Source organism: Oncorhynchus keta, chromosome 20, assembly GCF_023373465.1.
Source record: "Oncorhynchus keta strain PuntledgeMale-10-30-2019 chromosome 20, Oket_V2, whole genome shotgun sequence".
NCBI lineage: Eukaryota > Metazoa > Chordata > Actinopteri > Salmoniformes > Salmonidae > Oncorhynchus > Oncorhynchus keta.
In genome coordinates, this window is record NC_068440.1 from 27,627,736 (window position 1) to 27,654,542 (window position 26,807).

Sequence of the window (26,807 nt, forward strand, 5' to 3'; positions counted from 1 at the left end):
ATATACCCCATGTTGAAAGATGAAATGAGGTCCACACTCCAGTCCAGTTGGTGGTGGTAATGCACCATAAAGTTGGTTGCAAACCACGGGAAAACTTATTTAACTATTTATTATCTTATGAATTCATCTCAATCTATAGATATGAATATATCCTATAACAGTCACTTATTCATGTATTATTACCTCAGTCTCCTTCTGAATGTCGTTGACCTCGTAAATCTGCACGAACCCTAGCCTAAGTGATGATTCAGCGATACACAAATTGGCTTATTTATTTACTAACTCACTAAATAATCACACAGAAATACACACACAGTGTAGATTATTTTTTACTAACATAATGCAATGAAACACAGTCCCTAGTGGACTAACCCGATATGACGGCTTGTTACACAATGGAAAGGGGGTGGGGAAAGATAAGGAGCGGGAGAGACAAAGAGAGTGGAATTATCAAACATACAGTTGAAAAACACTCTCACTGTAAATATGGATATTTAATACCCTAACAACCACTCATTCAGAAAAGGAATGCAATACATATTTACGCGTAGATGTCTTTCTCTGCCGTCTCTCTGTTGAACTCGATAGTTCAATGTGGTGGGTCGATGTAAGTCTGGTGGCCCACCAGAGGTCACAATTTCTAGTTGTAGGCTTCTTTTGTTCTGGAGTGTTCGTTAGAATGGATCCATCAGAGGTGTATCACAGTGGTGATAGGGAACTGTTCTTCTTTTTTTCTACATAGACTTCTTTAAATTACCCAACTATAGGGATTTAACCATTGGTAACGTATTCAGCTCACGCTGCACGCAGACTGGTCTCAATGGTTGATTATTCAGGGTACAGCTAGGACCACTTTACACACCGGCAGCAACCCGGCATGTTTTGGTCTAATGTACATTTCCTTACGAGTCCTTTTATGCTTAGGTAAAAAGGGGCGTTCCATCATGCTGACATGAAGTCTGTGCTCACGTGGACGTGGTTACTGACTTAGCAAATGTTTATATGAAAAACAATTCTCATTTAAAAGGCTAAAATCATATTTTATCTTCACAACAGTATTCTTATACTTAATCATTTATTTTATACAACATTTAGATGCAAATCTGATCAATACATTGTGAAAGCTCTTAAAGTTACAATGTTACACCATCCTTAATGATATCACAAAATAATAAACCCACCAACCATCCCAAGCGTTTGGATTTCAAAACTAATGTTCCAATGTCAAATCTTTGGATGTTAAAGTTTTTAGCAAGAGTCTCTCTGTAACACTCAGACATTCAATACTGCAGAGCCAAAGGGAGAGTTTCTGCCAGGTATTTACAAACCGGTCGTTAAATCATAAAACCGGACCAACTACCCCAGGAGAGAGAGAGTTTGGCTATCTGTCAGCCATTGGCCAAGCTGATCCGGCACCTTTGATCATCACCAAGGAGTGACAGTCATGACAATTATATAGATAAGATACTCAAGTGGCCACTCTAACAATGAAAATACATGTCTTCAAAGATGGAAGGAAGTCGGGAGGAGGCGAGATCAGGTGGGACCATTCTAGCGAATGAGAGGGCAGTTACACGCTTGAACAACATGCATAACACTGATATAAAGTTATTTTTCTACCTTCATTAAATTATTTGATACGGTAATACAAAGTTGGAAAAACTAAAATTGCCCTGCCAACTATTAGCCCATTTACTTGTCTTCTCAGCCAGCCAGAGCTGACGCCATAACATCAAAATGCCATAGTGGTAGCTTGTCCACTTAACCATTGAACACCCCAACCAAAGAGAAATAGGCCTAATATGAGTGTATGAATAATCACATTCATATTCTAAGTATGTAATATATAAGATTGTGGTAGGAAGTAGAGAGCAATTTTCTGTTGTGTTTTCATTTTTGTTTCATGGCAGACATTGGCACCACCAAGAGCTGTGTTTTCCAGTCAGGTGAGCTACAATGTTTTGTGAGTCTGTGGTCCCTCAGATCAGTCTTTTCCCTGTGACCTCACAACCATTCTGAGTTTTACAGTGAGGAGAATATGATGAACATAGTATTTCTGTTCTGGTAAAAAGTACAGGTCAGTCGTGACGGAGTCTAGTGTAGTGGTCTAAGCTCCCCGACTCTGTACCAGATATGCCCCCTGGCAACAGGGATTGGGCCCCACCTCGGTCTATGCCCCTACTATGTTTCAATCTTTACATTTCCAGCTGTACTGTGAAAAACAAAAATAAAACATGTAAGAAAAAAAAAGGTTCAGGTCGGTCAACCCATGGACAGTGCTGAATTCCAAATCGACCCCTTCTCGTAGCCCAGAAACAGTGACACTGCATGTGTCATGTTTAACTCCACTGAAATCCATTGCAAGCCTAAGTGGGCAATCAGAGTACATTTTTAGTACGAAGTGTTGAAAGTAGGACTGATCAAAGTAATGAATCAGTTTAATCTATTGGCAGTCCTCTCATCCCTCTTTACAAGACCTCAGAACTCTTGTCTTGTGTGTCAGGAAGGATGTTCTGTTCGCAAGTCTGTTGTTGAAGAGAAAGTATATTATTCATCATTACCGAACAGATCACCCTCCTCCAACAGTTACATCAAGTAAAAGAGACCGCCCCTCTCCCTGTCTTCACTCACTACCTACCTACATCGCACGCTTTCTCAATCACAGGCAAGCACTCCAATGCACACTATACGGCAGGTTAGTGGAACAGTTGGCAAAGACCAGTTGGTGTAGGCTAGTTTCAGTCAGAGCATCAGTGATGACATTGTGACTGAGGCTACAACACAGGAAGAGAGTAAGAGAATGAGTGGTCAATAACTGATCAGACAATACTTACCTGCACAAAATGGATCGATGGACACACACACACACAAACTAAAACATACTCACCCCAGCACTTGTCCTATGTGCAGGTTTGTATGGAGGGGCTGTAGGTGGTGGTCTGTGAATTGATAGTGCCGAGGTCCAGTTCTGGCAGCACCTCTGAGTAGCCCAGAACAAGATATCCACAGGCCTGCCAGTCTAGCTTGGTCTTCAAGAGATCCAGCTCCCCATCTGAGACTCTGCACAGGGACACAGCACACATCAAAGTTTTGCTGAAACTGGGAAGATAAAACCAAGATGTTCTCTTGGTTTTATCTTCCCAGTTTCAGCAAAACTATATATATATAGTGACTTTTTGTCACTAAAGCACCTTATACTACCCACCACTGCGACTTGTACGCTCTAGTCGGCTGGCCCTCGCTACATATTCGTCGCCAGACCCACTGGCTCCAGGTCATCTACAAGGCCATGCTAGGTAAAGCTCCGCCTTATCTCAGTTCACTGGTCACGATGGCAACACCCATCCGTAGCACGCGCTCCAGCAGGTGTATCTCACTGATCATCCCTAAAGCCAACACCTCATTCGGCCGCCTTTCGTTCCAGTACTCTGCTGCCTGTGACTGGAACGAATTGCAAAAATCGCTGAAGTTAGAGACTTTTATCTCCCTCACCAACTTCAAACATCAGCTATCTGAGCAGCTAACAGATCGCTGCAGCTGTACATAATCTATTGGTAAATAGCCCACCCATTTTCACCTACCTCATCCCCACAGTTTTTATTTATTTACTTTTCTGCTTTTTTGCACACCAATATCTCTACCTGTACATGATCATCTGATCATTTATCACTCCAGTGTTAATCTGCAATATTGTAATTATTCGCCTACCTCCTCATGCCTTTTGCACACATTGTATATAGACTCCCCTTTTTTTCTATTTTTTTTCTACTGTGTTATTGACTTGTTAATTGTTTACTCCATGTGTAACTCTGTGTTGTCTGTTCACACTGCTATGCTTTATCTTGGCCAGGTCGCAGTTGCAAATGAGAACTTGTTCTCAACTAGCCTACCTGGTTAAATAAAGGTGAAATAAAAATAAAATAAACTTACAAGCCCTTAACCAACAATGCAGTTAAGAAAAATAAGTGTTTAGTAAAAAAATAGATAAGTAAAAAATACATGTAACAAATAATTAAAGAGCAGCAGTAAAATATACAGGGGGTACTGGTACAGAGTCAATGTGCGGGGGCACTGGTTAGTCGATGTAATTGAGGTAATATGTACATGTAAGTAATATGTACATGTAGTTAAAGTGACGATACATAGATAATAAACAGAGAGTAGCAGCAGCATAAAAGAGCGTGAGGGGGGTCAAGCAATGCAAATAGTTTGGGTAGCCATTTGATTAACTGTTCAGGAGTCTTATGGCTTGGTGGTAGAAGCTACTGAGAAGCCTTTTGGACCGAGACTTGGTGCTCTGGTAACACTTTCCGTGCGGTAGCAGAGAGAACAATCTATGACTAGGGTGGCTGGAGTGTTCCTCTGACACCGCCTGGTATAGAGGTCCTGGATGGCAGGAAGATTGGCCCCAGTGATGCACTGGGCCGTACACACTACCCTCTGTAGTGCCTTGAGGTCGGTGGCCGAGCAGTTGCCATACCAGGCAGTGATGCAACCTGTCAAGCTGCTCTCGATGGTGCAGGTGTATAACTTTTTGAGGATCTGAGGACCCAAGCCACATTTTTTCAGTCTCCTGAGAGGGAATAGGCTTTGTCTTGCCCTCTTTATGACTGTGTGTTTGGACCATGATAGTTTGTTGTTGATGTGGACACCAAGGAACTTGAAGCTCTCAACCTGCTCAACTACTGCCCCGTCGATGAGAATGGAGGAGTGCTCGGTCCTCCTTTTCCTGTCGTCAACAAGCATCTCGTTTGTCTTGATCACATTGAGGGAGAGGTTGTTGTCCTGGCACCACACGGCTAGGTGTCTGACCTCCTCCCTATAGGCTGTCTCATCGTTGTCGGTGATCAGTTGAAATCCCTGTTGAAATCAGCAAACTTAATGATGGTGTTGGAATTGTGCCTGGCTATGCAGTCATGAGTGAACAGGGAGTACAGGAGGGGATTGAGCACGCAACCCTGAAGGGTCCCCGTGTTGAGAATCAGTGTGGCGGATGTGTTGTTATCTACCCTTAACACCTTGGGGGCGGCCCGTCGGGAAGTCCATGATCCAGTTCCAGAAGGAGGTGTTTAGTCCCAGGGTCCTTAGCTTAGTGATGAGCTTTGGGGGCACTGTGGTGTTGAATGCTGTAGTCAATGAATAGCATTCTCACGTAGGTGTTCCTTTTGTCCAGGTGGGAAAGGGCAGTGTTCAGTGCAATAGAGATTGCATCATCTGTGGATATGTTGGGGCGGTATGCAAATTGGAGTTTGTCTAGAGTTTCTGGGATAATGGTATTGTTGTGAGTCATGACCAGCCTTTTAAAGCACTTCATGGCTACAGACGTGAGTGCTACGGGTCGGTAGTCATTTAGGCAGGTTAACTTCGTGTTCTTTGGCACAGGTGGTGTGCTTGAAACATGTTGGAATTACAGACTCAGTCAGGGACAGGTTGAAAATGTCAGTGAAGACACTTGCCAGCTGGTCAGCACATGCTTCGAGTACATGTCCTGGTAATCCGTCTGGCGCTGCGGCCTTGTAAATGTTGCCCTGTGTAATGGAAATTTTAATGTTTGTGCTTTTCTTATAACTAATTTCTGTGTTTAATTCATGTGCCATTCTATGAACCAATTTACAGTCAACCAAAAGTGGCTGATAGGTTCCAGGATTCTTTCCCGATGGCATTGAGGAGTACACCACATCCGTCACTGGCTTCATCAATATGTGCATCGATGACGTCGTCCCCACACTCTAACCAGGAAGTTTATAAGAAATCCCACTATGCCCTCCTATAATTCCCTTCGTAGTCTGTAATAGTTTGCAAGCCCTGCCACATCCGATGAGCGTCAGTGCCGGTGTAGTACGATTCAATCTTAGTCCTGCATTAACGCTTTGCCTGTTTGGTGCTTCGTCGGAGGGCATAGTGGGATTTCTTATAAACTTCCTGGTTAGAGTCCCGCTCCATGAAAGAGGCAGCTCTACCCTTTAGCTCAGTGCGGATGTTGTCTGTAATTCATGGCTTCTGGTTGGGGTAAGTACGTACAGTCACTGTGGGGACGACGTCATCGATGCACATATTGATGAATAATATATATATATGGGTGATATTGATGAAGCCAGTGACGGATGTGGTGTACTCCTCAATGCCATCGGAAGAATCCTGGAACCTATTCCAGGCTGTGCCAGCAAAACAGTCCTGTAGCTTAGCATCTGTTCATCTGACCGCTGTTTTATTGAACGAGTCATTGGTGCTTTCTACTTTTCGCTTGTAAGCAGGAATCAGTCGGATAGAATTATGGCTAGTTGTCAAATCATTATCTGTGTCTACAAAACAACCTTAGATTGACAATATGCGGGATGGGAGGCCACTCCCTCAATGGTCTGTCTCCTACCTCAGTCTCTTAGTGGTGAGAAAAGGCAACAACACATCTGCCCCGCTGACCATCAACATAGGGGCCCCTCAGAGGTGCATGCTTAGTCCCCTCCTGTACTCCCTGTTCACCCACTACTGCATGGCTGCGCACGTCTCCAACACCATCATTAAAATTGCTGACGACACAGCGGTGATAAGCCTCACCGGCGATGATGAGACAGCCTATAGGGAGGAGACCTGGCAGTGTGGTGCCAGGACAACAACCTCTCCCTCAACATCAGCAAGACAAAGGAGATGAGCATGGCCTCCAGGAAACGGAGGGCCCAGCACGCCCCCATTCACATTGACAGGGCTGTCGAGAGCTGTTGAGCAGGTCGAGAGCTTCAAGTTCCTCGGTGTCCACATTACTAAGGATTTATTATGGTTCAAACACACCAACACAGTTGTGAAGAGGGTACTACAACACTTCTTCCCACCCAGGAGGCTGAAAAGATTTTGCATGGTACCTCAGATCCTAAAAAAGTTATACAGCTGCACCATTGAGAACATCTTGACTGGCTGCATCACCGCTTGGAACGGCACTGCTTGGCATCCGACCGCAAAACGCTAGGGTAGTTCAGGCGGGCGGCCCAGTTCATCACTGGGGCCGAGCTCCCTACCGGGACCTCTGTACCAGGCTGTGTAAGAGAAAGGCCCTAAAATGGTCAAAGACTCTAGCTACCCAAGTCATAAACTGTTCTCTCCGCTACCGCACGGCAAGTGGTACTGATGCACTAATTCTGGAACCAACAGGACCCATTACGTCATTACAGACCCTGGTTTGATTCAAGGCTGTATCACAACCGCCGTGATTGGGAACCCATAGGGCGGCGCACAATTGGCCCAGCGTCATCATTGTAAATAAGAATTTGTTCTTGACTGACTTGCCTAGTTAAAGAAATAAAAATTACATACAGTATATACCTCCATTACCTCATACTCCTGCACATCTACTCAATACTGGTACCCCTTGTATATAGCAAACAGCAAACTTATTCAAACGCCATCAACATGTTACTTGTATTAACTGTAAGAACAACTAAGAAAGCCTACAATCGAACACAGGAGACATCTCAGCACGCTATGTTAGAGGACAAAAGGACAAAATGAGCTTCATAAGATTTTATCTTACTATAGGGTTAAAGCTAAAGCCAAAGTCTAAGATATTCCAGTATTTTTGAAACAAAGCCTATTAATGAAACAAATCCTACCCTTTTATTTTCAAAGAATCAACGTAATATTAATAAAAACTTTCTTAACCAAAAAGCTAGGGACATAATGCCCTAAGCTATGGACATATTACTCCATTGTTTATGTTGCCATAGGAGACTTGTAAGGGCCATCACCTTCAGACAGATCTGAAAAGGGGTGCTTTGTCCAAAAGAGGCAGGATGCACAGCAGAGGTCTTTACGGATATACCCGAACCAATTACCTAGGATCCGACCCGTTATTGTGTAGTTGACCCTCGGATGCCGGGTCAGATCACGCTCGTTGGCTACAGACCTCTGATATGTCTGAAAATATATTAAATACCGAAAAGATCCTAAATTATATTTGAAGATGAATGCATGGCATTTGGTTCAGTCAATTGCATTAATCTCTCTCCTCCGCTTGTCTGCCTCTCACTCTGTCTGGCTTAAGTACTCGCTACAGGAAACATTGTTTCAACTCACTGTTTCCTCTCGCCAATGAGCTCCGAACAGACACAGCTGTATTTGCACAAGGGAGAAGAAGTGTTCAGGTAGACTAATTCATGACATTTCTACTGGAGATTTGGGATGAGCAATCTGTTGCTATTTCACACTGAGACGTGCTGTGGTTACTTAGGCCTATCGAGAAGGAGAGTGTTGGAAAGATTTTTTAAATACAGTGAGGAACTATTGTCATTCGCAATGGATGTAAAACACTCTGTTGACTTTGTGTGAGGTGACGGAAAAAAAACACAGAAGCGCCGCAGCTCATAAGTGGTGGTGAGTTAAGACAATCAGAATTACTATCAGACATCCCCATATGGGAATATTTATAGGCCTACATTTGCGTACAGGCCAGGTATTTTATGTGTGCTCAAGAAAAAAAGATACAAATAAACATGAACAAAGGGCAAACAATTCACAATGAAACAATGAATGTGCACGAAAAAGCGGGAGACTGAGAGCGCATTCTGGCGAGAGACAGCCGACTAGTGCGTCTTCGCCACACACACCTCTTCCCTTCATATTGTGTTGACATTTTAAAATTAGGGATGTCATTTATGAAAATATTAAGCTATATTACTTTAGTTTAGCCTACAACAGAAAATGCATGTGAAACGTTAAAGTTCACTGCCTAACAGACAAGTCAAAACAATTCTGCTGGCTTGCGTAGCAATAAAGCACAGCATTTAATTTGATTTATTTCGGACACATATGGGTTCGATACAGACCTGGATCAGATTCTCCCTCATTTCGGATATATTTTGGGTCGGATCTGGTACACCTTGGACCTGAATCAGATCGGGCTTTGATTTTCACACAAACAAATTGCGGGTCCTGTCCGGTGTCGGATGGGAATTTCACAGATTCAATTAAGTTTGGATAAAAATTTCAGGATCCGAGACCTCTAATATACAGTACTCACAGTCACTGGTTCAACTTTAATGAGAATCTCTCATGGTGGACATCACAAACCTGGAACTCAGCCTGCAGAAAGACAGAATGCATAGTCATAGTAAAAAACAACAATTGAATCAACTAAAGAGCTACTTAAATTAAATAGTGAATAGTTTTCGAAGTGAATGAAGCTCTCACCTTTTGCAAATTATTTGATGTTTATATATAATAGCATGTTCTTCCTGAAGTCTACAGAAATGTGCAACGTTGAATGTTGCAGCAGATAGAAAAGCACTGCAGTGCATTTGTCCTAATGAAAACATCTTGATCTCCAACAAAAAATATAGAGATAAAACAGGCTCTCAAAAACGGATTACCAAAATATGATTTTAAAAAAAGGTATTTAAAAAAATAAAGCATGATTCATTTTGAACAGTGGAAAAGTTGACAACTTTCAGAGCCTTGCTCTCCATCGTGTTTCTATTGAAGTTGACCATTCAAGTAGGCAATTCAATGGTCATACAAAAAAGTGAGGGGGAAAATGGTCCAGAAATAAGCTAATAACACTAAAATAATGACTGGTCTCCTTTCAAAATTAGATTTTTTTTTCTCCATTCAATTAGTCTTTTCAAAAACAAGACCAGGCATCAAAAGAAGGCCAAGGAAATATGCAAATTCAACCATTGAGACGAAGCATGGATAATGGATAAGCGTTATTTGACGTTCAACATTTACTGACACCGTGTTTGAACATCATTAGGCTATACAGTATATCACAAAATAGGTATATTGTCTAACTATATTATACTTGCATCTACTTATTGTCTGAGGTTGCATTGCTGTTTATCTTTCACCAGTCTGAACACAAAAGTTAAGGTGCTAGATAGAAAATCACATTCATGTAACATTTTTGAACGAGCTGTATAGGCAATGTCATCACCAGGTTACAGGGGCAAAGTTAAACCTGTTATAAAAAAAGGTTATGTCCTGTATAGTCCTACTGTGGTTCATTAGTAAATAAATTAACAAATAAAAGACTCACTCACTCTGTCATGTCTATTCCTTTACCATTTTCATTCTTCTGCAGGTGTGGCAGAGAGCTTTTCTTCTTCCTTTGCCTACTCTGTCTGGAATGTTTTCCTCATTGACACTATTTTTGGTTCATCCAAAAAGGACAGCCATTCCCAAGTCTGATTCTTCTTGCACATGTCCATGCCTTCAATGGCAATACTGACTGCATTTGACTTAGCTTTTTGCAATTGATCTAATATTGCCAAATCCTTTCTGAATCGATCATTCTTTTGTGACAGGAGCTCTAAATCGACTGGAAGCATCATAGAACATACCTTCAGAAAACTGGCTAGGATCAACTCAACAATCTGAACAGTCAACTCAAAAATGTCTGTCGGTCCACATGGTAAGCCTATCAAACACAAGGTTCTTGGGTACCTCAATGTCATCAAACAAGCATGCATTTCCTTTAACAAGGCCTCTCCCATCTTCCTGCCATTCCTTGAGTTTAGTAACAAGGGTTTGGTATCTTTCTTCCATCTCCAACACGTTTCCCTTCAAAGTTAAGGCCCTCCAGAGAGGATCAATGATAAGCTTGGAAACCAGACCCAGAGCTCTGCATCCGGCCTTGAACTGTTGAACCTCCAAATCAGCAAAAACTGCCGCAAGCAAACTACTCTCAGCTCCGTACGTACTGGTAAACTCAACCAAATCATCATGGATGCTATAGAATTATGAAACAGACCATCTATTCTGTGTCCAATGGATAGAGACAAAGGAACTTCATCAAATTATTTTTTGCTGGTCAAAAAGGTTTCGAACGGAACAAGCTGACCGTCCTCTGCCCATCCAAGCTCTTGCACAGCAATACTCACAGAACTCACCAAACGCACTGTTCCAGACTCCAACTCTGTTGTCCCAATGTTAGGGGAGCTATGGACTCCTACTTCCTTATCTCCTAAAATCATATTTTCCCAAAGTAGAAGACTTGTTTTTGCCTGGTGAGCAAAGCCATCAATCAAATGTAAGCCACAGAAGAGCTGACTTACAAGGCACATCATTGTCTTTTCAATGGAACTAAAGCCACAATGTTTCTCAACCATCAGTGGAAGGATGTCTGATCTGTATTCAGCGACGATTTGTTCAAATGTATTTTCGGAACCAGTCCCAGCACCAAAACACTTTGAAAAGGTTACAAAAATCCATCTCATCTGTTGCATTTCACCACTCGTAACAATTTCATTGATCATTTTCCTGCAAATGTCAACTTGGTGGTTCTCTGGGTATGGGGTTTGCTCTGTGACCCCAGAGTGAACGTCAGACTCCTTTAAGCAGAAGTCAGTGGGTCCATTATCTTGGCCAAGCTTGACAGTTTCATCTGTTTCGATAGAGATGATCTCTTCAGCATGCAGAGACCATACAGTCCTTGCATCAGCGACCAGATATTTCAAACCGGTCTTGTTAACCATCTTCTGATAGTTCATCTTCTCCTCTGTATCATTTGCCTCTTGTATCCTTTTCAAATCCAATTGTCTTTTTGACAATCTTGCAGGTGGAGTAGCTTCTTTTTTTCTTGTATTGTCTAGTCACAAGCGGTATTATAAACACTTGTTTTGAAAAGTCTTCATTTGCGACATGTTTCCGTTTAGCCATTCGTTTGAGTTTAGATGAAATATGTATGGCAAATTGACAGCGTTTCTGATTTTGCAAATAATATAATATATATAATAATAATATATGCCATTTAGCTGATTTTGCAAATCTAGATCAAAATTATATTCCAGTATTTCCAGTCAAAATTGTGCTCTAGGACATCAATGACAATTTGCTTGTAAGTTCCACAAACATCTTTGGCAAAATTACCAAGTTCAATCATTACACCTTTGGTCAATAATTCCAAATTAAGTTTCTCTTTTGCCCCAACATTGGATTTCACATCAAGTTCTAATCCTATTTTCTTACAGAGGGGATAGGGGTCCTTCATTGTTTTTGATATTGTAGAGGCCATTAGATGCCCGTTTTGGTCCCTTGCAAGGCTGTACGCCGTTCCACCAGCACACTGCGTTACATCTTTCTCAGTTAACAGGTTGTCTGTCTTGACATGCTGAGTAAGTCTGGATACGATGTCCAGATGAGATTTGTCCATTAAGAGCGTGTCTGCAGGTTCAAGATTTTCTGACACACGGTCATAATTCTTTGCAGTTGAAAGGGCATATTTTGAACCTTTTATCGTGTTGGGATCAGAAAGGGTAAACTCCTCCATTACCAATTCAGGTTTTCCTAGAACAGTTTTTCATTTTCTAATCAATTCTCTTAATTTGTGCATAGTACGTGTTGCAAAATCATACCTTTGATGCTTTTGCAAACCAAGATCAAAGTTGTACTCTAGAATGTCACAGACAACATGCTGCTGAGCTCTATTAACTTCTTTAGCAAAATCAGAAACCTCAACCATCACACCTTTAGTCAGCAACTGCACATCTAGTTTCTGATTGGACCCAACATTGAAATCCAAGCCAATTTTCTTGCAGTTGGAGTATGGATCCTTCAACTTTTTTCCAGCTGACGACCTTTGCGAAATATGTTTTGAGTAATTAACACGATGTCGCCACATATCTCCATCTTTTCTCCCTTTTTGTGCCTTGACCATTTTCTTCCCCCTTTTTTTATTTTAACGTCATAGTCTTCCTCTTGAACAGAGGTAGAAGTAAATGGTTTACAATAGGCTGGAAGAATAGGCCTGTGAGTCCTCATATGACATGGTTGCAGCACTGGAGTTAAATTACTGTCACTTGCTATTGCAGGTGAAATTATCAGAAACGGTTTGGCAATACTTTGACTTTGCAAGATTAACAATAATCAGTCAGCACTTGATCATTGTTTAGTGGCTGTATTTGAAAGCTGCTAAATATCTGTGCAGTTGGGTTGATTTGTCCTCCCAAAGAAACACTTTCTGCAACTAAATGTTGCGACTGAGAAAAGGTACATGCTTTTCCAATCTGAATATCATTGGGAGATATGTAAAAAAAATATGGCTTATCTTTGATTAAATTCCCTACAGGGGTGCTTGGGTTATCCTGTTCTGTGTGAACATGGACAACACCTTTACCACTCACATTTACTGCTGGAGCACCAACTTTTGTTGAATTAATTTGAATCTCCCTATCATTTGATTTTGTATCTTCTAACGGAGCACAAATAAGGCTTTGTTTTGTTGTGTCATACCAATTTTCGGCATATGAATAACTTGCATTAAAAGAGTCAGACAAAATGACAGCTGGGGATATCTCCATCTCATCCTCCTCTGGCTTTATATCTACATCCATCTCACACCGACTAAACTAGCTATCTGGGTGACACCCAGGGTCAACTTAAATATAGTTTGGTTAGACCTAGTAATGTCCAAGTAGCTGACCAGGCCTATCTCCTTAAGCATATCAATCCAATTGATTTTTATAAAGTCCTTTTCATAACAGTGAAAATGGTGAGAGTCTGAGGAAATAGGTTATGTAATATTAGATATAGTGGTGTAACTACAGATGATTCCAAGTTTAAGGTTTGGCCTACACCAACTGACCAAGGGAGTCCACCCACTCTACTTCTCTGTCTGCTTGTAAAAATGACTGTTTATTACACCACAACACCGAATGGGTGCTTTGTGTCCTGAATTACCCCCACACAGTTGATCAAACTAACCTCAGGCTAACTGACAAGCCTAACTTGCATCTCACTGCAGTAACGTTAAATCCAATGAGACTTGGCACATAACAAATGCGTATTGTGAGTACCACCAAGTAGCCAACTCATCTAGCTAACTATGTATTGAGGTCTATATTGACGGCAAATATGCCACTTGCAAGAGCGCATTGATTGCAGAACATGAATTATCAGTACATGGAGTAGCCTATTGTTTGTGATAGACTAGTGGCTCACATCAAATAGCCTCGCTAAGCTTGCTAACTTTAGTTGGCTATTACTGTAGCTACCTTGATTTTGCAGGTCCCCCTTAGCCTTCCTTCCATAAGACAGTTTGGAACATGAAAAAAAGTTGGTGCTACAGTAAAGTACTTCATCTTCCAGGTGGGTAACTGGTTAACTTATTCCGTAAATGTGAACTGAATGCGCTGAGTCCGAGATAGTGAGATCCTATTGGACCGTTATAGTATTTATTAGCATTTTTCCGTTAGGGAACGCCTACCCTGATGTGCGCGTGTGCAACAACTCAATTCGCCCTCGCAGTCCTACAAAACGCTTCTTTTAATTTATTTTTATTTTTTACTTTGGCAAAGGGTAAAGTCTACAAAACGCAGTCCACTCTGTTTGTAACAGATTATAATTTTGGAAACAGAAAACTGTATGTAAAACCAAATATTTCTTAAATTAGAACATTTGCAGAATGTAGGCCAAAATCAATCTCTGTCCACATTCTCCCACTTGTCGGCTACTGGGCTCCCTCTCATCACCCAATTTGGTAGTGAGTGGAAATGCCATCCGGATGCTTAACATTTATACATCTGGTGAAATATCTGGCTCATTGTTCTATTTGTGCTCGGAGTGTGTCTGAAAGTCGGCGTTGCAAAATAATTAACAGCGATGGGTGTAACATCAGCGCTCCATTATTGCTTAGATCGGCCGTAGGGCGATATTATATCAGTTTAATATTTACGTAGCAGGTTAAGAGAACTAACATAGCAGCTGCCAAAGAAGAAGAGTTAGTTCAGTATTGGACACGCAGTCAAATGGTGGACAAGAAAAAAGTGAAACATATTATGCATAAATATGGAGTGGGGGATTGCACAAGCCTTCTGGAAGATCTGGTGAAGGAGATGATGATGGACAAGAAAAAAAGGAGAAAGTGTAATATATTCTGAGTGAATATAGAATGGAGGTTCTCAGAACTTTTTGAAGAGCTTGAGGAGTAAATTGAACATGACCAGAGTGAGGATGAATTAACTGTGGCAGGTGCAGTGATGACTGCTGCAAAGAAGTTGAGTGTAGAGGGAAGCAGTATGTTGAGGAAGGTTGGTGTCGAGTGCAAAAAGAGGGATACGTGCCCAAGCATTTCAGAGATGGAACCTGGCGAGAGTGAGGATGAAGTGCCTGTGATGAGGACTGCCGAGTTCGGGCCTCGTCCCGAAGATAAGGATGATTATGGCCCAGTGGGAGTGAGATTTGTAGAGACAATGGATCATTGCATTTTGGCTGATCCATATGTGGCGTCAAGCTGTGGTGTAGGATCGGTTGGGAACTGTTGAGTTGGTGAAGGTAACTAGGAGTGGACTCATGTAGATTTGTGTTTCCTCCACCCAGAGGGAGCGGGTGCTCTGGATTTCGCAATTAGGGACAGGAATTGTGACTTGCTTTGCTCTCCGGAGCAGGGCGCTGATGAAAGGAGTGACAACGGGTCAGCACTAAGTGTTAAGGAGGAGCAGTTGAAATGTAAGTTTCCCGGTGTCTGTGACACATACAGTTAGGTGAGACGTAGATCTGGTGGAGAGTGTGGGGAAACAGAAGACTTTGTCAGTCATGCTTTTTATGTATGAGTCTTTGCCAGATAAGGTCAGGGTAGGAAGTGTCAGTTATCCCATGAATGCTTTTGTTTCCCAAAAATAGTAAATGTTTTAGGTGTCAAGTTTATGGGCATGTTATGGGCATGTTTCAGCAGTGTGTAGGAGGGAGATGCCTAGATGTGAAAAGTGTGTAGGAGGGCATAAGATGATGGAATGTGTGGTATCGGTGGAAAACGTTATGGATGTTAGTTGTAGGGCTGCCCATGGGGCTGGAGATCGGAGGTGTCCGGTGAGAGAAAGGCAGGTTGAGGTTGCCAGGGTTATGTATTTAACCGTTATTTCACTAGGCAAGTCAGTTAAGAACAAATTCTTATTTACAATGATGGCCTAGAGTAGTACAGAAAGTGTTGTATGCCGAAGCAGTGAAGAGAGTCGTAGTGGAAGATGGGTACAGGGTGAGGGATTCTGAGAGGATTCCTGTGAGTAGGCAGAGACCAGAATATGTGCTTCAGTAAGGTGGGCTTTTTAGCATTTATAGCCATGGTTGTCAATTGTACTGCAGAAATGGATCAAAAGTCACAGAAAATAGTGGTTGTGGTGGCAGCGGCAGAGAAGTAATTGGGATTGAGAGGATTTACTGCGTAACAGCTGCAGGATTAGGTCTGGTGTGGGACTAGATATAATTAAATAGTGGAATGGTGTGGTGTTTTATTTTTGTATTTTTTGAGAGGGTTAATTGTTGGGAGGGAAATTTTCCTTTTTCACAATTTTGTATTACCATATCAAAGAATGTAATGTAGTTAGACTGTAAATTGCCTCACACACACCAGTACAGTAGTTGGCGGTGTATCCACTTAAAAGGTGGATGCGATCTGCCAAACAAATTCCAAAGAAGAAGGTAGCAGGTTAGGATAATTAACGTGGCATGTTAGTAGAATGAGGTTAAGGTTAGGAAAGATGTTAGGCTTAGCTAAAATGCGTAGCAGGTTTGGATAATTAACATGGCAGGTTAGGAGAATGAGGTTATTAAGGATAGCTAAAATGCTATGGTTGTCAACAATATACTTGTCGTGCAGCCCACACACAAAATGGTCGAGTGGCAACAAATCTGCCCAATTAGCTGATTCGGTTTCCATACACTCACTTCTGTTGACACGCCCACTTTCAGACACTCCACGTATGCAGCACATGACCCATGATATTCCAGATTGGCCATTTGCATCTGCTTCTTTGTTTTGCAGTCAAGATAAACAGTGCAATATCGCCACCTATTGTACTGGAGGCAACAGTGTTTACTTTGTTATGGCTCGACCTCTCCTCCAGAGCTATTATCCATAACACCTAAATGCCATAATACACGTGCTAGCTCACTTAATACACCAAACAAATATAATAAGTCTATTAATACTAGTATTTATAATTATAGGTACAACTTAAAGGCATTAAATAGCATTCATAAAGGCTTCATAAACACTACATAAACACTTCACAAATAGTATATAACCATACGTCATACTCTACAGATGGTGTGTGAACATACATATTGAGTTATGTCACAGTTGGCAATTCACTCTACAGGGGAAATGGGTATGTAACCCTTCATAGAGTATGACAAACACTTATAGATGATTTGTGAATGTAGTACTTGTACTTGGTTTAAAGTGGGACCGATATTGACATTTTGTATTTCCGTAACAATACTTATTTAATCCCAACTATCCAAGCACCTGTTGCCAAATTGGAATCATCATCATCCCATAACTAACATCTCCATGTGAAGAGAGTAGCAATACAAATAACAAAGTAATACAAAAAATGAAACTTTAGATAAAGGCTACAGAGGTAGATAACCAAGAATGGAAAAGCTGGCTGTATTACGTGGAGATAATTGGACAAAAAAGGTGGCATAATTAAGAACAGTTGTTGAAGACAAACAAATCCTAACAAAAATCTTATGGACTAGTCCAATGAAAACAAATTTGATTTACAATTACCATACAAAACTACATTAAATATATTTTTCACAATCCCCATATAAAAATACCAAGTAGTGAGATTTATGTTCCTTGTAAATATTTACAGGTAAATTTTTTTACAGGTAAAGAAGGAATACAATCTTATAAAGATACATTAATCAATGAAACACTCAAGGATGTTGTTTATATGAGTCGGGTAGAATACTACTCTTACTGCTGCGATATGTCAGAAGTGTAAAACAATGGTAATCTACATTTTTGTTGTTTAATTTCAAATGGTGAAATACCAGAGAGCTCTGCTATCCACAGTCAGATGCAGTCAAGTGAGCTGCAATGATTTATGAGTAATGAGTCTATTTCCTGTGACCTCATAACTAATCAGAGTAGTCCAATATGAGGAAAGTGATGAACATTGTATTTCTGTCAGTCAGCCCATGGCATGTAGTCCAAAGACAACCAGTCGGAAATCAACATGACTGTAGGCGCAACAGTGGTGTATAACATCCTCAGGGCAGGTCTGCAAGTTGAGGACGGAAACAGAGTGTGTCTCTCTAGTATGGCAAGCAGAGGACCTGTAAAGGAAGGAACAACACAAATAATTTAATCATCAAGATCGCTTTTAGTGTGATAAGAACCATCATGTTTTTGAGCATTTACAATGGCAAAATAATTTGTAGAAAGTTGTACAAATATTTATTGTATGTGCAAGCAGCTAACTGTCCCTAGCTACAGTATATTGTTCCTATTTAAGTAATGATTCATAGAGGTCCACACAGTGAATATGACATGTACAGTCACAAGCTTACCTTACCATCATGATTAAGACGTTTTCTCCTCAAGTGTTGCGGACCTGGAACACTCCACTGCACCAGACCTCCTCCTATACCTAAACTACAACAGGATAATGCTTTGTCCTTTTTTCACAGAAATTGAACTTTGTCTTTAGCCTTTCCCAACCCCACAAAACACACGAGCAGCGGCACCAGGTCAGCCGCAGCACACCACCATGGAACATTTTGGGGAATATGTGCCCAGCTAAAGGGCACAACACAGAGGGCAGCTGGAAAATGACACAAGCCACGCATCAGTAACCGATCCACATCTCAAACCTCTAGGCTGACTACCGCCACAGAATATGTCATTAATAATTTCTCGAGTAGTGCTAGTGTTTCACTACTATTGTCATACATTATAAATAATTAGAAATTACTGGATGTCATTCACAACAGACTCTGAATAGTTTGTGTCCGACGACAAACCTTAAAACACCTTCTGCGCCTTGATGTCAGTCAGCCCATCGACTGACATGAAAAAAAGTAATGGCTGAAGGTGCAACAGTGGTGTCCAACATCCTCAGAGCAGGTCAACAAGTTGAGGACAGAATCAGACTTTACATCCCGTAATTGTTTCAAGCAGAGGATCTGTGAATAAACATAAGGAGCAGAGCCAAAGATTATCATAATGTTTCATGAATATTCAAACCGTCAGGAAAGTTAGTAGACAGCACAAAAAAATAAGTGAAACTCACAAGACGAAAGTCACTACAAATACATTTTTGGGGATCACAAACTGGACCCTGAAAAGAGCTGTTGTACACCCAGAATCAAATAGCATGCATCAAGTTGAAAGAGAAACACACGCATCACCTGTGAATACACATGTATGAAATTATTAGATCAAGCAAATTAATAAAATGATTTTTTAAATTTGACCTTTATTTAACTAGGCAAGCCAGTTAAGAACAAATTCTCATTTTCAATGACGGCCTAGGAACAGTGGGTTAACTGCCTGTTCAGGGGCAGAACGACAGATTTGTACCTTGTCAGCTCGGGGATTTGAACTTGCAACCTCAATACCTCATTGACCTCATGAGAGGATATAAATATCCACTTCATTCCGGCCTAGTGACAGTGATAATCATTGTAAAAAGATATCAAATCCCAAGTCACAGCATTACTTGCATATATTTTGATCCAGAAACTAGCTCCCCACCAGTGATGCATAAATCTGAGGAACAATGTGGAATGTTTTATTTCACCACATGGTTGACTCTACACTGTAGAGGTAAAAATACAGCCTGCAGTCATGACGGATCATTGAGAACAGCATGACTGGCTGCGTCACCGCTTGGTATGGCACTGCAAGGCACTAGGGTAGTGCAGATGGCCCCAGTACATCACTGGGGCAGAGCTCCATACCAGGACCTCTATACCAGGTGGTGTCAGAGAAAGATTCCAACCACCCAAGCCATCGACTGTTCTTTCTGCTACCGCACGGCAAGCGGTACTGATGCACTAATTCTGAAACCAACAGGACCCTGAACAGCTTCTACCCCCAAGCCATAAGCTAAATAGTTAGTTAAATAGTTACCTGAACAAACTCATCACATACGCTGCTGCTACTGTTTACTATTGGTCACTTTATTCCTAGTTATATGTACATACAGTATATACCTCATATCACTGCACATCAACTCGGTACTGGTACCCCTTGTATATAGCCATGTTATCATTACTCATTGTGTATCTATTATTACCTGTTTCACTTTTCTATTATTTCTAGGGATGCACGGTATATCGGTAAGCATATCGGAATTGGCCAATATTAGCCACAAACGCCAATATCAGCCCGATGTCTAGTTTAACGCCAATGTGCAAAACCGATGTCAAAGCTGACGCGGGTACCTATATAACGTATGTAGATGACATAATGACGCCACAAAAAATACAGCATTACACATGCAACACAGCATTCCTAGCCAAGCCCACAATGTCAGCTGTGTGGATCTATTTTGAAGTTTCAAAGGAAGATAACAAAAAGGCCATATGCAACGTTTGTGCTGCTATTATTTACAGAGACTTTTATCTCCCTCACCAACTTCAAACATCTGCTATCTGAGCAGCTAACCGATCACTGTAGCTGTACATAGTCCATCGGTATATAGCCCACCCAATTTATCTACCTCATCCCTATACTGTTTTTATTTCATTTACTTTTCTGCTCTTTTGAACACCAGTATCTCTACCTGCACATGTTCATCTGATCATTTATCACTCCAGTGTTAATCTGCTAAATTGTAATTATTCACTCCTATGGCCTATTTATTGCCTACCTCCTCATGCCTTTTGCACACAATGTATATAGATTTTTTTTCTTTCTACTATGTTATTGACTTGTTTATTTTTTACTCCATGTGTAACTCTGTGTTGTCTGTTCACACTGCTATGCTTTATCTTGGCCAGGTCGGAGTTGCAAATGAGAAGTTGTTCTCAACTAGCCTACCTGGTTAAATAAAGGTGAAAAATATATATATATATATATTTCCAGAGGGGGGGAGGAAGTGAAATCTTTCAATACCACAAACTGAATTACTAATTCGAAAGTGCATCAACCCCCTACTTAGAAGAAAAGCATAACAAAACTAAGCGCACACTTCCAACAACTAAACATGTTCAAGTCAAGCAGTCATTTGAAAGACTATGAACATTTCAGCGAGACAACTCAAAGGCGAAACCCATTAACGCCAAGATAATGGAATTCATTGCCCTTGACAATCAACCGTTCTCTGTCGTGGATGATGTAGACTTTCACCGAACTGGTTTGAGCCCCGGTACATACTACCAAGTAGGCACTATTTTTCAGATGTTGCCCTTCCGGAGTTACACAGTATTGTTGAAACGCACATCCATGAGCTACTTGCTATGGGCGTCACTGCTATTAGCTTCACAAATTACATTTGGACCAGCGATGTCAGCCCCATGAGCATGCTGAGGCTGACAGCACAGTGGGTCGACGAGGATTTCGTAATGCAGAATAAACACCTTTAACCTGACCCTCATCTCCAGGCAGTTCTTGCAAGAGCCAGGGGCTGCAAGAGTGGCCCTCTTTTACAAGCAACATGTGCTAGTTGAAGCATTCAAGGTATGGCATGAGTGTGACAATCTTTTGATGAGAACATTATAGGCCAGTGTTGCCCAACACTTTTTCCTGTTGAACTACCACTCTGTTGGCTCTTGTTTAATGTTGTACATATTTTAGTTTTTCATGTATTTCAGGGGTTGGACAAGCTGACGGCAATGACAGAGCTGGCCTCACAGTTGGCAGCAATCACACTGATTATACAAGTGTCTTCCGTTAATTGTGAGAGGGACTTCTCTGCAATGAAACGAGTAAGAACATTTAAATGTAGATCCTCTTTGTCCCTCTCCCTTTGAGTTTTTAGTCACCAGAACCAAGGTTTAGAGTACTTACACATATTTTGTTTTCCAGGGAGGTCCCCAGAACCCCCCACTAATTTTTCCCCCACAGCTAACAACATTTCCTGAGGAAACACTGGTACACACAGTCTGGTTCAACTTCAATAAGAATCTCTCATGGTGGACATCACAAACCTGGAACTCAGCCTGCAGAAAGACAGAATGCATTGTCATAGTAAACAAAACAAAAAACAGAAGAAACTAAATAGCTACTTAATTGAAACAGTGAATAGTTTTCGAAGTGAATGAAGCTCTCACCTTTTGCAAATTATTTGATGTTTGTATATAAAAGCATGTTCTTCCTGAAGTCTACAGAAATGTGCAACCTTGAATGCTGCAGCAGATAGAAAAGCACTGCAGTGCATTTGTCCTAATGAAAACATCTTGATCTCCAACAAAAATATAGAGATAAAACAGGCTCTCAAAAACAGATTACCAAAATATGATTTAAAAATGTATTTAAAAATAAAATAAAACAAAGCATGACTCGTTTTGACAATGGAAAAGTAGACAACTTTCAGAGCCTTGCTCTCCATCTTGAAGTTGACCATTCAAGTAGGCAATTCAAAGGTCAAACAAAAAAATGGTCCAGAAATAAGCTAATAACACTGAAATAACAACTGGTCTCCTCTCAAAATGATCATGTTCTTTTTTTCATAAACAAGACCAGGCATCAAAAGTGAATAGAAGGCCAAGGGAATCTGCAAATTCAACTATTGTGACAAAGCCTCTACACTTTTCCTGACAGCACACTTCGTGAAAAACCTCTACATTGGATTTCAAATCATATAAAAACAGGTAAGCACGTGGAACCATTCACATGTGGTACCAAATGGATGAGCGTTATTTGACATTCAACATTTACTGACACCACGTTTTAACATATTTAGGCTATACAGTATAGTACAAAATAGGTATACAATGTAACTAACTATATTATACTTTTAATCTACTTGTCTGAACTCATCTGAGGTTGCATTTCTGTTTATTTGAACACAAAAGCTAAGGCACTAGAAACATAGCACATTCATGCATTTTTTGAAAGATGCCATGCTATTAAACGGTTCTGTACTGTGGTTTACTATTAAGTAGATAAGTACCAAACCACTAAAATAAAATTAAAAAAGAGATTACATGTCTATTACTTTACCATTTTCATTCTTCTGCAGGTGTGGCAGAGAGCTTTTCTTCTTCCTTTGCCTACTCTGTCTGGAATGTTTTCCTCATTGACACTATTTTTGGTTCATCCAAAAGGGACAGCCATTCCCAAGTCTGATTCTTCTTGCACATGTCCATGCCTTCAATGGCAATACTGACTGCATTTGACTTAGCTTTTTGCAATTGATCTAATATTGCCAAATCCTTTCTGAATCGATCATTTTTCTTTGACAGGAGCTCTGGATCGACTGGAAGCATCATAGAACATACCTTCAGAAAACTGGCTAGGATCAACTCAACAATCTGAACAGTCAACTCAAAAAAGTCTGTGTCGGTCCACATGGTAAGCCTATCAAACACAAGGTTCTTGGGTACCTCAATGTCATCAAACAAGCATGCATTTCCTTTAACAAGGCCTCTCCCATCTTCCTGCCATTCCTTGAGTTTGGTAACAAGGGTTTGGTATCTTTCTTCCATCTCCAACACGTTTCCCTTCAAAGTTAAGGCCCTCCAGAGAGGATCAATGATAAGCTTGGAAACCAGACCCAGAGCTCTGCATCCGGCCTTGAACTGTTGAACCTCCAAATCAGCAACAACTGCCGCAAGCAAACTACTCTCAGCTCCGTACGTACTGGTAAACTCAACCAAATCATCATGGATGCTATACACCCCAGCAGAATTATGAAACAGACCATCTATTCTATGTCCAATGGATAGAGACAAAGGAACTTCATCAAATTCTTTTTTGCTGGTCAAAAAGGTTTCGAACGGAACAAGCTGACCGTCCTCTGCCCATCCAAGCTCTTGCACAGCAATACTCACAGAACTCACCAAACGCACTGTTCCAGACTCCAACTCTGTTGTCCTAATGTTAGGGGAGCTATGGGCTCCTACTTCTTTATCTCCTAAAATCATATTTTCCCAAAGTAGAAGACTTGTTTTTGCCTGGTGAGCAAAGCCATCAATCAAATGTAAGCCACAGAAGAGCTGATTTACAAGGCACATCATTGTCTTTTCAATGGAACTAAAGCCACAATGTTTCTCAACCATCAGTGGTAGGATGTCTGATCTGTAGTCAGCGAGGATTTGTTCAAATTTCTTTTCGGAACCAGTCCCAGCACCAAAACACTTTGAAAAGGTTACAAAAATCCATCTCATCTGTTGCATTTCACCACTCGTAACAATTTCATTTATCATTTTCCTGCAAATGTCAACTTGGTGGTTCTCTGGGCATGGGGTTTGCTCTGTGACCTCAGAGTGAACGTCAGACTCCTTTAAGCAGAAGTCAGTGGGTCCATTATCTTGGCCAAGCTTGACAGTTTCATCTGTTTCGATAGAGATGATCTCTTCAGCATGCAGAGACCATACAGTCCTTGCATCAGCGACCAGATATTTCAAACCGGTCTTGTTAACCATCTTCTGGGAGTTCATCTTCTCCTCTGTATCATCTGCCTCTTGTATCCCTTTCAAATTCAATTGTCTTTTTGACAATCTTGCAGGTGGATTAGCTTCTTTTTTCTTGTATTGTCTAGTCACAAGCGGTATTATAAACACTTGTTTTGAAAAGTCTTTTTCTGCGACATGTTTCCGTTTGGCCATTCGTTTGAGTTTAGATGCAATATGTATGGCATTTTGACAGCGTTTCTGATTTTGAAAACGTACATCAAAATTATATTTCAGAATATTATAGACGGTATACATATAACTCCTTTTTGTATTTTTTGCAAACTTATGAACCTCATACATTACACCATTAGTCAGTAACTGTGAGTCAAGTTTTGTTTTGGATGCCGGTTTGGATCTCACATCAAATTCCACACCTATTTCTTTGCACAAGGGGTAGCAGTTTTTCACCCCTTCCTCTGCAAAGGGCAACACATTTGCCTGTTTAATGTTGCTGACCAGGACAGACCGAGACAAGGTACATACTTCTCCAATCTGAATATCACTGGGTGACATGTAAAAACATGACTCCTCTTTGATTAAATTCCCTACAGGGGTGCTTGGTCTATCCTGTTCTGTGTGAACACGAACAACACCTTTACCACCCACATTTACAGCTGTTTGAAGTGGAGCACCAACTTTTGTTGAATTAATTTGAATCTCCCTATCATTTGATTTTGTATCTTCTAACAGATTACAAATAAGCCGTTGTTTTGCTGTGTCATATACATTTTCAGCATATAAATAACTTGCATCAAAAGAGTCAGACAAAATGACAGCTGGGGATATCTCCACCTCATCCTCCTCTGGCTTGATATCTACATCCATCTCACACCAACTAAACTAGCTATCTGGGTGACACCCAGGGTCAACTTAAATATAGTTTGGTTAGACCTAGTAATGTCCAAGTAGGTTAGACCTAGTAATGTCCAAGTAGCTGTCCAGGCCTATCTCCTTAAGCATATAAATCAAATTGATTTTTATAAAGCCTTTTTACAACAGTGAACATTCTGAGGAAATATTCCAAGTGATTCCAAGTGTACTGTTAGGTCTATACCAACTGACCAAGGGAGTCCACCCTAGCCTCAGGCTACCTGACAATCTTAACTTGCATCTCACTGCAGTAATGTTAGATCCAATGAGACTTGACACATAACATAAACTAATAGTGAGTACCACCAAGTAGCCAAATCATCTTGCTAACTAGCTATGTATTGACGGCAAATATGACACTTGCAAGGGCGCATTGATTGCAATACATTAATTATCTGTACATGGAGTAGCCTATTGTTTGTCATAGACTAGTGGCTCAGATCAAATAGAGTAGCTCAGCTAGCTAACGTTAGTTAGCAATTACTGTAGCTACCTTGATTTTGCAGGTACCCCTAAACCTTCCATACGACAGTTTGGAATTAGAAAAGAAAAGTTGTTCCTACGACAAAGTACTTCCAGGTGGGTAACTGGTTAGCTTATTCCGAAAATGTAAACGGAATGCTTTGAGTTCGACGCTGCGTATCGAGGCATTAGAAAATCATTCTAAACACTTGGCTAAAATCTTAGTCACAAAAAAACGTAGACATGCTGTGGTTCCGCGTAAACGAGCTTCCTTTTCCGCTGAAAACCGGATGTGGAAACTCCACTCAGGCGTTATGATTCCGAGTTCGCCTTTCTTGCTCCAGATTCAAATCACGGGTAACTGCATATTTGGAGCAAATATTTTTGTATAATTAACCCAATATAGAGCCCGTCGTTTCCAATTGGATCAAGTTAGTCATAGAACAAGGAGGTGGGCAGAGTCAAGCACGAGATAGTGAGATCCTATTTGCGCGTTCGATACTTTATTTGAATGTGCAATAACTAAATTCTCCCTGGCAGTCCTTCTAAACACATTTTTTATATCCCCGGTGTCTGTGACAGATACAGTTAGGTGAGACGTAGATCTGGTGGAGAGTGTGGGGAAACAGAAGACTTTGTCTGTCATGCTGAGTGTTTATGTAGAGTCTTTGCCAGATAAGGTCAGGGTAGGAAGTGTCAGTTATACCGTGAGAGCTTTTGTTTCCCGAAAATAGTAGTGTTTTAGGTGTCAAGTTTATGGGCATGTTGCAGCAAGTGTGTAGGAGGGAGATGCCTAGATGTGAAAAGTGTGTAGGAGGGCATAAGATGATGTAATGTGTGGTATCGGTGGGAAAAGTTATGGATGTTAGTTGTGGGGCTGCAGATCGGAGGTGTCCGGTGAGAGAAAGGCAGGTTGAGGTTGCCAGGGTTATGTATTTAGCTTTTATTTAACTAGGCGTAGAAGTCAGTGAAGAACAAATTCTTATTTACAATAACGGCCTAGAGTAGTACAGAAAGTGTTGTATGCCAAAGCAGTGAAGAGAGTGGCAGTGGAAGATGGGTACAGGGTGAGGGATCCTGAGAGGATTCCTGTGAGTAGGCAGACCAAGAGAGTGACGGGAAGAATATGTGCTTCAGTA

The 26,807-nt window shown here is 41.0% G+C and overlaps 2 protein-coding genes across 14 annotated transcripts in view; one reads left to right on the forward strand and one right to left on the reverse strand.

Moving 5' to 3' along the window:
* The window catches only part of LOC118398987 (tax1-binding protein 1 homolog A-like), a 259,070-nt gene that overhangs the window by 102,814 nt on the left and 129,449 nt on the right, over window positions 1–26,807 (forward strand).
* On the reverse strand, window positions 314–25,944 carry LOC118393648 (uncharacterized). Of its 13 annotated transcripts, XM_052472533.1 has the most exons (6): window positions 21,991–25,944; window positions 9,008–9,069; window positions 3,206–3,441; window positions 2,888–3,060; window positions 2,639–2,774; window positions 314–2,525 (listed from the first exon to the last, which is right to left on the reverse strand). In XM_052472533.1, exon 1 carries the CDS (start codon window positions 25,159–25,161, stop codon window positions 22,933–22,935), a length of 2,229 nt encoding a protein of 742 aa, XP_052328493.1. In that variant the 5' UTR covers window positions 25,162–25,944; the 3' UTR covers window positions 314–2,525; window positions 2,639–2,774; window positions 2,888–3,060; window positions 3,206–3,441; window positions 9,008–9,069; window positions 21,991–22,932. The 13 variants fall into 13 exon arrangements, 11 of the variants coding, with proteins under 11 accessions (XP_052328493.1, XP_052328494.1, XP_052328492.1 ...); XM_052472534.1 differs by lacking the exon at window positions 3,206–3,441; XM_052472532.1 differs by lacking the exons at window positions 314–2,525; window positions 2,639–2,774; window positions 2,888–3,060; window positions 3,206–3,441; window positions 9,008–9,069 and adding exons at window positions 16,894–18,048; window positions 18,288–18,362; window positions 18,736–18,897.

Excerpts from the sequence above, each read along its gene's own strand:
- LOC118393648 (XM_052472534.1), bottom strand. The coding sequence starts at position 25,161 with ATGGATGTAGATATCAAGCCAGAGGAGGATGAGGTGGAGATATCCCCA.